The sequence below is a fragment of the Notechis scutatus genome, chromosome Z (genome assembly GCF_049901735.1).
Source record: "Notechis scutatus isolate UNSWTSFEM ecotype Mainland chromosome Z, rNotScu1.2, whole genome shotgun sequence".
Classification (NCBI taxonomy): domain Eukaryota; kingdom Metazoa; phylum Chordata; class Lepidosauria; order Squamata; family Elapidae; genus Notechis; species Notechis scutatus.
In genome coordinates this window covers 10769017-10782060 of record NC_142025.1, presented here as the reverse complement: position 1 = coordinate 10782060, position 13044 = coordinate 10769017, and the positions used below count along the sequence as shown (strand labels likewise).

General features: G+C 37.7%; 1 protein-coding gene across 3 annotated transcripts in view; it reads left to right on the top strand.

The window, feature by feature from the left end:
- PTPRN2 (protein tyrosine phosphatase receptor type N2) overlaps positions 1 to 13044 on the top strand; it is a 753919-nt gene that overhangs the window by 293402 nt on the left and 447473 nt on the right. For all 3 annotated transcript variants that reach the window (XM_087946244.1, XM_087946246.1, XM_087946245.1), the window contains one exon: positions 5317 to 5396. In XM_087946244.1, coding sequence (XP_087802370.1) covers positions 5317 to 5396 — 80 coding nt within the window. The remainder of the gene's footprint in view (positions 1 to 5316; positions 5397 to 13044) is intronic.

Here is a 13044-nt window from a genome sequence, read left to right as displayed (position 1 = left end):
GTGCTTTATATATTATGAGAATGTCAGGGATAGCAACCCCCTTCCCAAACAAACAGATTATAGGACAAATCAATCCAGAATTCTCACTCGGGACACAAACGATCAGGCTCTGTTATCATATTCTGGGCACATAATGTGAAAAGTCTATAATGCTGAGAAAAACGAAATAAATACAAAGGATAATCAGTAGCAAGATAGATAAATTTAACTACTGTATAGTGGTGCTGGTTGTATCATGGGGAAAATCTAAATAGCCAGGTTCAGAACATATCAACCTTGACAGTGGTGGGATTCAAATATTGTTGCCACTGGTTCGGTGGGCTTGGCTTGGTGGGCATGCTTTGTGCACATGTACACACTTTGCATGCATCCACATGCCAAATGCACACTTTGCACAGGGGAAGAGGCGTTCTAACTCGCCTCCTGCAAGCCTGCACGATCCCGGTTGTTTCAGCAGCTGCCGCGTGGCACTATTCTGTGCCGCACAAAGCAGCTGCACTTCAAATTCAGCAGATAAAAGTGAGTATGGGAGCCCAGGCAGGTGGGTGGGCCCAAAAGCAGAGTGGTGGAGAGAACAGGTTCGGTCTCTGCTGCCCATTGCTCCTACTAGCTCGCCAGAAACGGGCCAAACTGGTTGAATACCACCACTGAACCTTGAGTATGTTTACCTATGTGATCACTAAGAATTGAATACTAACAGAGGAAGATTTTCATGCTCACAAATGGAATTCTGTAGCACTTTTGTCTGCTGAGCTCTGATCTAGATCCTTTAGTAGAACTATGAGGAAGACTGGGTGATATTCTGGGAAGAGCTCTTTTAAACACCTGGATCCTGAACAGTGGTGTGCTTATAAATGTATACCAACTGGTTCAGCTGGCTTCATTGCACTACTGTCAAACTGCTGAACAGTGTGTTGGGTGTTACAATTCTGCTCTGCTTTCAACTGTCTCACAAAATTCAGCAAATCTAACCATCAGCTCTTGCACATCAGTACAGTATAACTAGGCTCCAGGACGCTACACATTCTGGGCCAGTTAAGGTTTCATAAACTCACATCAGTTTCTTGAATTACCTTTAGTACTTCACACCTGTGTAGTTCTTTGAGAACAACAATTAAATGCAGTTAAGAACTGCAATTAAATTAGCAAACGAACATGTGCTTTACATCAGTTTTTGAACATGATTACTGGTAGTTCTAAGTAAAGAATACTGTAGTAATCCAATTGTGAAGTTTTTAGAATATATTTTACCAGTGGGAAATAGATGAAGAATAAACTGAAACTAGACAGAGTATTCCTTGTCCCTGAGCCCCTCTGTAATTTGACTGGAATTAGAAAGATTCTCAAACCATTCATTTGTCCCTACATTATATATAATAAGCTGACTTCCTAATTACTAACCTGAGAATTATCTATATACAGAAACTCTGACATGCCTGAATTCAGCTTCAGTTTATTGGCCCTTGTATGGTTGGTTAACCTCTTCCATAGTAGAGATTCATTATGAGAATCTGGTGGGTAAATCTTTCCTTTTGGATAAAGGGCATCAGGTTGACTACCCAAGTAATAAATAAGAGGCTGTGATGACTTAGGGGTTAAAGACGCTAAGCTTGTCAGCTGGAAAGCTAACAGACTGGGCTAGAGATTTGAGCATCATGTGATCATGTGAGCTCCTGTTCAGCAGTGAGATCCTAGCTGTTTCACTACTGGGTCAGTGATCATGAGTGTACGCACCTAGCTCATACGCAGCTTTCCACACACCAGCTGAGGCCTGCAGTGCCAATCATCTGAGAGGAGAAAAAAGAGAAAAGGGCAGGGCTGGATGGGAGGGCCTATCTTTTGCTTTTCTCTTCTTTCTCCTCTCAGATGATCGTGGTGGGCTTTTTTTAACTACCGGTTTGGCCAAACCGCTAGCAATTTTTACTACTGGTTCGGGTGAACCAGGCCAAACCAGTAGCATACCACCACTGCTCCTGTTCCTTGCCCCAGCTCCTTTCAACCTAGAAGTTTGAAAACAAAGGTGAGGAGAGAAGTAGGTATCACTTTGGTTGGTATAGAATATCATTCTTTGTACCTTGGTGTATAGTAATGCCAGTGTCATGACCATGGAATACTGTCTCTCTTAATTAGGAAATGGTGGTGAGCACTTCTCCCTAGCCATGACTGGAAAGGGGAACTGTTACCTTTAATAAGTGATAAACCATACCTTGCAAACAGATGCCAAGCATTTGCACAGCTTTGCCTGATTTGAGTAAAAAGTAAATAGAGCTTAGTATCATCTGTATTCTGAAGACATTACCTCCACATTCTGAATCTTTATATAAATACTGAACAGCAATGTAAAACATTGTGGGTTAAAATAATCTTGCAATACCACTTTCTAGTAACTATCCTAATATGTTATGGAATTTAAATTAAGCATAGAGTGGACATAATGTATCTAATTTTAAATGCAATTATTCTCTCTTCTGAATATTATTTTATAGCCACGATGTTTTACATTGCTGTTCAGTATCTACATGGAGGTAAAATAATCATTCAGAACCACTGAACTATATCTTTCAAAGACCGTGGAGCGCTAGGGAACTGCCAGAGGACTGGAAAAAAGCTGATGTAGTTCCCATCTTCAAAAAAGGAAAAAAATAGATCCAGGAAACTACAAACCTATCAGCCTGACCTCAATACCAGGGAAGATTCTGGAAAAGATAAGCAACAAATCAGCAAACACCTAGAAGCAAACAAAGTAATAACCAAAAGCCAACATGGGTTTGTTAAAAACAGATCATCCCAGACTAATCTTATTGCATTATTTGACAAAGTGACAAAAATAGTTGACCAGAAGAATGCTGTCGATATAATTTACTTGGACTTCAGTAAGGCATTTGATAAAGCAGACCATAACCTACTACTAGATACGGTGGTGGGATTCAATTTTTTTAATCAGTGGAACAACTTGCCTCCAGAAGTCGTGAATAGTCAAACACTGGAAGTTTTTAAGAGGAGGTTGGACAATCATTTGTCTGAAGTGGTGTAAGGTTTTCTGCCTAGGCAAGGGGTTGGACTAGAAGACCTCCAAGGTCTCTTCAAACTCTGTTATTCTATTCTATTCTATTCTATTCTATTCTATTCTATTCTATTCTATTCTATTCTATTCTATTCTATTCTATTCCATTCCATTCCATTCTAAACTTTCCATTAAAGCCATAAATGAAATGCATATTGGAAGCTTTTGATTATTTGCTAAAACAAGGGTGGGAGAGGTGAAGTTGAAAAAGGAAGAACAATCTGGGTGAGGAAACTGTTTTCTATTTCTATTGTTGATTGATAAAAGTAAGGCATAAAAATGAACAGTTTTCTTCAATTATACTAGCATGCCATTAACAGAGAGGGAAATGTTTAGGAATTAATTGGAAGGAGAGCAATAGGAAAGGAAAGGAGAGGAGAGGAAAGAAAAGGAAATTGTATATATTCCAATGAAAGTTTACAGAGCTTAGAGGCTGGCTTATTTGCCACATATATAGTGTATTTTGAGGTACTTGAATCTGGTGACTCTTATTTTATTTTCCAGTGCAGGAAATGATTACTAGAAATTTACTCACTTGGTAAAAAAAAATATCGAGCCAAATTCTACAGAAATATTTTAGCTGTAAATGTAAATAATGTCTAGACTCTAGTTCTATTATACCCTTTTTATTGATTTTAATACTGAGCTCCGATACAAGAATCAGAAATTATTTACCATAGAATTTGATGACTGTAAAATAAACAATTGTGACTTAATTATAGATTTGTAATTCATGGATAGCATTTGTTTTAGCTATATTTAATTCTTCCAAATATGATATCATAAACACATGATACACATAGTGTTATCAATATTTTCTTTAAGAACGAACTTCCTACGCTTTGAAGATCAGAAGTGAAATGTATCACGGCATTTCACTCCATGTCTATGTGGTATAATGAGTAAAGTTTTAGTTTAGGACTGGAGAAACTTAAAGTTTAGGTCCAATTTCAGTCATGGAAGTTCACTGAAAGACACATTGGTTTAAGTAGGTTAGAAGCTAATGCAGCAAAATATTATTTAGAATAGTTTTCTCTCAATTGCCTCTTCTAGGCTGGTTGGAACTTTTAAAAGCCCATCCCTCTTAGTTAGAGACACTAGTTCTTTATATCATGTCTCCACTTGTAAATAAAAGATAGCATGTCCAGTTCTATCCATTACTGTATCTTTTTTTCTTATAAACATCAATGGGAGACCTCCACTTGTATGGATATAGGTCAGTGGTGGGTAACCTTTTTGGGCTCCCGTGCTGAAAAATATGCATGCACTCACACATGCTCACATTCACGTGCCAGCAACCAGAAGGCAATGCGTGTGGGGTCCCCCACATGTGTGCATGACCCCCCAGCATACCGCGTGTCTCTGCACATGCACATGTGATTCCCCCCACATGCCATGTGTCTCTGCGCATGCACATGAGATCCCCCATGCCCTGCACATCTCTGCACATGCGCATGCATCTCCCACACCCCCACATCCCCGACGCATGCGCCCCAGATACCTGACAATCAGTTGTCGGGTGGGCAGCATGCGTGCATGCACAGTAGTGCTCTTCCGGGTGACCTCTCACGTGCTGGCATAAGTGGCTCTATGTGCCACTTCCGGCATGCATGCCATAGGTTCACCATTAAGGTATAGGTGAATACATTCTAATAAAGAACATCACTTAAAAAGGAATAAAATTGGTCCCTGTCTCAGGCAGGGAGTCTCAAATTCAATGGTGAAAAATGAATGAACTCTTCTCAACAGTTATAATGACTATATAACATAACATGACATAACATCCTTATGATATCATTGAATAAATGATTCAAGGAATACATAATACTTGGCATATAACCATTATTATAAAGTAACTTATTTTATTGTTGAAACACATAGCATCATTTTGATGTCATTGTATCTTCTTTAAAAAGCTATTGTCAATTTCAGCAGAATCAGACCTGGTTAATACTTAGATAGGAGTCCATCAGAGAATGCCATAACTAAAGGCAAGATTGATTTTTGTTTTGTAATGAATAAAAATTGAACCATGATGGCCCTGCATTCTGTTTTTTCCCCTTAATAATGAACTTGTGAACCCTAATTTTAGTGAGAGAGTTAAAATGATTTACATGTTTTAGTTCAAATATCTATGTATTTAGTTTCAAAAAGGAAATAAAAAGGGCATGGTTATCCTTGGACACATATGTTTTATCTTTCTTGGCTACCAATTTCTTGCATTAATTCCTTAATTTAATCCCTTTTTGTAGCATGTTGGGGCCAGCTGTGACCTTCAAAGTACACCCAAATGATCTTGGTATCACCACTGCTGATGTTGTCAGAATAGCAGGTAAGAATCTTTATTTTTGAATGCAACTATTTCCCACCTATATTTTAAATTAGAAAGATAGGCACAATTCTTCTCATCAGAAGATTGGTGTTTAATGAATAGGCTTTTGAAGAGGTAGTGGTAGCTGAAATAGAAAATCTTAAGTAGCATCTCTCATTCAGTTAGAAATGCCTGACACTTCTTTATTTGTGAAATAATTGAATTAAGTGGAGGGGAATCTTCGATATAATAGTGAAAGAGAACGCATAATGTTGTTTATGAAGCAAAAACATATTTACTGTTTAATGAATATTTGATCCTGGTGATCTCCAAATTGTATAATTGCCTAGCACAGAAGAATGGTTACAATTAGGTTTTTATGTCTGGAGTATAGAGGCCATAACCATGTTTTTGCTATAAAATTAACAATTCCCATAACCTACATATGGTAAGTACTACAAATTGACAACTAAATTTCCTTCTTGAAAAAAGGTACAGCAAAGCACTCTAGATTTGATTATAGACATTCTGGAATATGGTCTTGATTGTAAATTGTTTTCCTATCAGAATCCTGCTTGGAATTCTACTTGATTATGTTGAGATGGTTTATGTTTTTTATTGACTTTTACTGGCATAAATTAATTAGGAGTTCATTGTTGTCTCTTCTTTGAGTTTTACCTTATAAGGATTAGTATAACTATATTACATTAAACTATCAAGTGCTGATCTGGATGCTGTTTTCTTGTTGTATTTCTAAACTCCACTGTAATTTGTTTCTGTACATCTGTAAAAGGGTAGTCAATGTTTTTAGTCTTTCTCTTGATATTTTTGTAGTTCAGGCATCATCTATTTCTTGTGGCTGCCTCATATGCCTCCATAGTAGCCTCTTGGCCATAGAATGAAACTGTCTAAAATAATCAAAATCAGCAAGAACAAAACAATATTATAGCTTATAGAAATAATATTATTGGTATTGGATTTTGCCATTGCCAGTTTTTTTGCTGCAGTTCTTTCAAAACTCATTTGTTGGGTAACCATGTATGATGGGCCTGTCTGTGATGGCCTTTTCCATTCGAAAGTTTCAAGAAACAGAAGGAAGTATCTCAACAAACCTTTTTTTTAAAAAAATAAATTTTTATTTGGGCTTTCACACATACAAAATACAAGTAAAACATCTTTTTTGAAAATAGCATGGTCCCGGGTTGAACTTCTTTATACAGACACAAAACTCAATTTCATGCTCCTTTTTGTATTCTATTCCATATCTTATACTATTTTACATTTTCTATATAGTTGTTCCCCTCTTTTAATTTTCTCAATTTTATTTTGATTATCTCATCTCAGTTCAAATCATTATATTTATACTTTTGTCTGTTCTGTTTCAATTTCATATTATCTTTTCTCATTAAACAAATTTTCTCCTGTAGTTACTAATTGGAGTATGACACCTTTATATCTTTTAATTACATCCATTCAACTCTTATTTAAACTTCAATATATACCTTAAGGTTATGACCTTCAATATAATACATAATACATAACTTCCAATCGAATTCTGCTTGGTACATTCTTATAATACACACTATATTCTTTTTTTTAAAAAAGGATTGTAAATATATGTAATTATAAACCCTCATTCCATTCCAGTTCAGTTCTATCATTAATAATCATTAAAGTCTTAAACATCTTTAATACTTCTTTTCAATTAAATACCATACTTCCTTAAAAACACATGTAATCTCCATAATTAATTTTTCCCTTATTTCTCTTCACATATGTTTTATAAATCATTAAATATACTTTTTGTTACATTTATTTATTGACAAGCATTCCACTGAATTACGATAGCTATTTTATCAGACATTTTAATCATACATTGTTTCATATTTTCTAAAATTATTTCTGTTTCTAATATAACCATACTATCTTATGTACCTTTGCAGAATCCCTTTTTCCATTAAATTTTCACCCATTATCTCTAAATAGGCCCCGTTTCTCTATATTTTGTTTCTGTCCTTTATAACTTCTTTTCCTTTTTTTCTTCCCTCTCATCTTCTCCCTCCCCTTTTTACCCCCTTGTCTCTCTACTTCTAATTCTCTCTTCTGCATTTCCCTCTTCTGTTGCTTTCTGATTTTATACTTATTTTTCACTCTACTTTTTTTTTGGAATAGTTTTTCCCAATCTTAAACTTTCCATTCTCTTTCCTCCCTTTCCTCCCCCCCCATCTAAGATTACTTGTTCATTAAAAATGGCTTCTTCTTTGTCACAATGTTCTTGTTCTACAGGCATTTCTTGTTGTTTTTCATAATTCCAAATCTCCATTTCTAAAAACTGAAATATGAAGCCAAAATAACCTCTCCCTTCTTGTGCATCTTCTTTATACTTTTTAAGTTCCATTTTCAGTTCTTCTAAAAGTGGAGCTATTTTAAACAGTTTTAAACAACCACCCGATTGATTTTAGACATTCAAAACAATAACCAAGAATCCAGAAATCATCAAGTAATCCAGATAGTCCCGAGTTATATCTTCTTATTTCTTTTTCGACTTTCTCTTCATGGGGTTTTTGTTGCGATATTTCAGTTAGAATGTATCTTTTGGAAGTCTTGTTGAGATTTTGCTGTAAGTTCTTTTTTTAATTCCAGGCAGTCTCCTCCCTTCCAGATCCTGCCCTTTTATTCTTTTTCTCTCCTTTCCTGTTTTCAAAAGCTTTTAATTATCCAGAAATCTTTATTATCCCTTTGATTTTTTATTTTCAGCATTAAATGCCTATTGATGTCAAAGTGGATTTTTTCCAATTTCTTGCTTAAGTGTCTTAGCTGTCAGTATAGGAAAAGGAAAAAAAACCCAAATCTTTTCCCTTTTCTCTCTCCTTCGCAGCTTAAAAATCTTCTTAGGGAACAATGTTATTGTTTTTTAATAGTTTTAATTCCAGGGTACCTTATTTGTTGCTTTTACTGTTTGAACTGGTCAACCAAAACTTTCTCTTCTTATCTTCCTCCTGTACATTCTTTTCCGGTCAAGTTCTTCTTTGTGGTGGCCATTTCTGACCACCGCTGCAACCGCCTTCGGGAAAGGGAGTAATGGCCAGCTGGGGAGGAGAGATGTGGCTCTCCTCAACCCTGCAGGAAGTCTCCCCCCTCTTCACCACCTTTATGGGGTGGCTTAGCCCCGAAACCAGCCAGCTCGGGGCGCTCCAGCGGCGAGCACGGATCGAAGCCTCGCAGAGATGAGGTTTCGGTCTGTCACTGAAGAAGCTCAAACCGGACTGCCCAACGAACCTTGAGCATTAATATCAATGCTATTAATATCAATATTAAATGATAGTCCAGCATAAATATCCTTTAGACAATATGAAAAAATGTTTTTCCAGATTCCATATTTTATATAGAATTTTGAAACTTTTTGCATAGCCAATATACAACTTGTAAGGCAAACACATATATAGGAGGTACAATCCAACAATCCATGCAAGATCACAGCTTCTCTTTGCAGCAGTAAAACAATTGTTACTACTATTTGGTACAAAAAGATTAAAATGAGATTTTTAAAAGTCTACTTTATGAGCTGTATTTAACAGGTATACCTGAAGGGCACGATTAAGAAAATTAGTAAAGTTGCAGTATCTACAACTAATCAAGAATCTATTCATATTTATGTCTATCTCATAAAAAATGTGGAAATTCAGTTGTACTGCCTCAGCCATGATCATTATTTTTACTATTAGATTATTTTATCCACTTGTTTATATCTATATGTCAACTCAAGATAGCAAACATATCTGCCTCCTGTTTTTCCCATAAAAAGGATTGAACTGAGAGGGAGTGAGTAGTCCAAGCAGAGGTAGTATTCAGCAGGTTCTGACCAGTTCTGGAGAACCGGTAGAGGAAATTTTGAGTAGTTCAGAGAACCGGCAAATACCACCTCTGACTGTCCCCCCCATCTATTCTCTGCCTCCCGAGTCCGAGCTGATTGGCTGGATCTTCTTTGGTTGCTCTGCACAGGAGAACGAAGCTGGAAATCAGGTTAGTGGGGTGGGGAGGGAATGGACATTTTGCAGTATCCTTCCCCTGCCATGCCCACCAAGCCACGCCCACAGAACCAGTAGTAAAAAAAAATTCAATCCTACCACTGGTCCAAAGCCAATCATCAAGCTGGCTTTCATGTCCAAGGTGGGACTAGAACTTACAGTCCCCTAGTTTTTATGTCAGCCTCTTCACCACTATATCATACTGACTCTGTTGACTATTTGACTATATTGTATAGACATTCCTGGGTTACATGTAAAATTTGTGCAAATCTCTTGAAAAACAATTGAAATATGAACAGTGGACAGCAAGGTTCATGGGTAGATTTCTTGCTTGAAAAGAGAATTGTGTTGAAAACATTGCAAGCAAATAATCTAGTAGATTTTCATATTGTACTTGATTGCTAGTAGATAGCCATGTATAAGTTCCAACAATTTAACAGATCCATCAAGGCCATTTTTGTACATGTATGATAGTTATTACTTTTCTATGAAGACAATTAGCAACAGCACTTATAGAGGAAAAGCTAAGAAAATATTTTTATTCTTGCCAACATAAAAAGTCTAAATTCTATAAATATGGAATTTGCTTGTGTTATGATGTGCAAAACTTTCCATAAAAATGGAGTATGATAATAAGAAAAAAATCCACTAAAACCAGGGGTGGGATTCAATTTTTTAACAACCGGTTCTGTGGGTGTGGCTTAGGTGGTGGGCATGGCTTGGTGGTCATGTGACTGGGTGGGCATGGCTTGGTGGTTATGTTATTGGCCACCAAGCCATGCCCACCCGAGGCACTCACATTGAGGCACACATCTCCTCGCCTGGCCTCTCAAGACTGTGGGGATGCTGCAATAGTCGTAAGTGTGAAAAATGGTCATAAGTCACTTTTTTCAGTGCCATTGTAACTTTGAATGGTCACTCCACACAAGTAAAGTACCAGCAAAAGAGGGGGGAAAACTCCAGAGAAGATCCTGAGGCAGGAAGTCTAGTCCTACCAAGAACGTAATAAGGGTTAACGGAGAGGCAGTTTCTGTAAGCAACATCAGAATGTTTCCTTCCTGCCTTCCTTACAGGATTAGGCCAGTAATTTCTTCTAACAACTGGTTCTCCAAACTGCTTAGAATGTTAACAACCGGTTCTAGCGAATAGGTGCGAACTGGTAGAATCCCACCTCTGATTAAAACTATCATTTTCCAGGTATTCCCTTTCTCCAAATTCATTAAAAATTATGTATGGAATTGAACTTACCAATACTATATTGACCACTTGTCTTGCTTAGATAGGAAAATATTTTCTGGCTTGACAAAAACCCTTGTAATCTAGTTTCAAGATCTTGGAAATATTCTCAGATTTTCCTGTCTCTTCTAGAAATTGATTACTGACAATATTGGAAGCACTACCGTACTTAACATAAAAGAACAATATGCATTCATATAAAGGTTGTATCACTGATTTTCTTTGGTTCCTCTTTACTAAATGTAGATAACTACTGTCAATAAGACACATTTTCTCTCTGTGGGACAGTCTTATAGATCTTGTAGATATATTATATGTATAATTGTAATTTACATAATTGCTGTGCATATAGCAGTTACATTTGAGAGTTTAATCCTTAAATTACCTATCTACAAATTACACTGCTCAAAAAAATAAAGGGAACACTTAAACAACACAATGTAACTCCAAGTCAATCACACTTCTGTGAAATCAAACTGTCCACTTAGGTAGCAACACTGATTGACAATCAATTTCACATACTGTTGTGCAAATGGAATAGACAACAGGTGAAAAGCATAGGCAGTTAGCAAGACATCCCCAATAAAGGAGTGGTTCTGCAGGTGGTGACCACAGACCACTTCTCAGTTCCTATGCTTTCTGGCTGATGGTTTGGTCACTTTTGAATGCTGGCGGTGCACAAGACAGAGTCTACAACCCATACAAGTGGCTCACGTAGTGCATCTCATCCAGGATGGCACATCAATGTGAGCTGTAGCAAGAACGTTTTCTGTATCTGTCAGTGTAGTGTCCAGAGCATGGAGGCGCTACCAGGAGACAGGCCAGTACATCAGGAGACGTGGAGGAGGCCGTAGGAGGGCAACAACCCAGCATCAGGACCGCTACCTCTGCCTTTGTGGAAGGAGGGACAGGAGGAGCACCGCCAGAGCCTTGCAAAATGACCTCCAGCGGGCCACAAATCTGCATGTGGCTGCTCAAACAGTCAGAAACAGACTCCATGAGGGTGGTATGAGGGCCCAACGTCCACAGGTGGAGGTTGTGCTTACAGCCCAACACCATGCAGGACGTTTGGCATTTGCCAGAGAACACCAAGATTGGCAAATTCGCCACTGGCACCCTGTGCTCTTCACAGATGAAAGCAAGTTCACAATGAGCACATGTGACAGACGTGACAGGGTCTGGAGATGCTGTGGAGAATGTTCTGCTGCCTGCAACATCCTCCAGCATGACTGGTTTGGCAGTGGGTCAGTAATGGTGTGGGGTGGCATTTCTTTAGGGGGCCACACAGCCCTCCATGTGCTCGCCAGAGGTAGCCTGACTGCCATTAGGTACCGAGATGAGTTCCTCAGACCCCTTGTGAGATCATATGCTGGTGCGGTTGGCCCTGGGTTCCTCCTAATGCAAGACAATGCTAGACCTCATATGGCTGGAGTGTGTCAGCAGTTCCTGCAAGACGAAGGCATGGATGCTATGGACTGGCCCGCCCATTCCCTAGACCTGAATCCAATTGAGCACATCTGGGACATCATGTCTCGCTCCATCCACCAATGCCACGTTGCACCACAGACTGTCCAGGTGTTGGGGGATGCTTTAGTCCAGGTGTGGGAGGAGATCCCTCAGGAGACCATCCGCCACCGCATCAGGCGCATGCCCAGGCATTGTAGGGAGGTTATACAGGCACGTGGAGGCCACACACACTACTGAGCCTCATTTTGACTTGTTTTAAGGACATTACATCAAAGTTGGATCAGCCTGTAGTGATTTTTTCCACTTTAATTTTGAGTGTAACTCCAAATCCAGACCTCCATGAATTGTTAAATTTGATTTCCATTGATAATTTTTGTGTGATTTTGTTGTCAGCACCTTCAACTATGTAATGAACAAAGTATTTAATAAGAATATTTCATTCATTCAGATCTAGGATGTCTTATTTTTGTGTTCCCTTTATTTTTTTAAGCAGTGTATATTAAATTGAAACACATATCACCTTGGGGTACATCTTCTTCCAAAGACAATGTTTTCAAGTAAACAATAAGCTTATTAAAACAGCTGTAATCAATAATGAAAATGGCAACACATGATGACAATTACAAAAATAATAATAATCTTATATTTTACTTACATTTTCTGTAGTTTTTATCATCCTGAATTAAAATGTTCATTATATAAGTCCTTCCCAATGTATTAAATGATGTGTTTTGGTTTTATCACAGCATCTTTATCTGCTGTAATGCAAATTTATTTATATACGTCTGTCTCACTTCATGTGATTTTGGGAGGCTCACACAATTAAAACAAAAACTAAACAATCAATAATTCTACCATTAAAACCAATTAAAAATAATTTCTAAGTGCCCACTTCAACTTAATAGAGCTTTTTAAAGCTTAAGTATTGAGTAAATTAT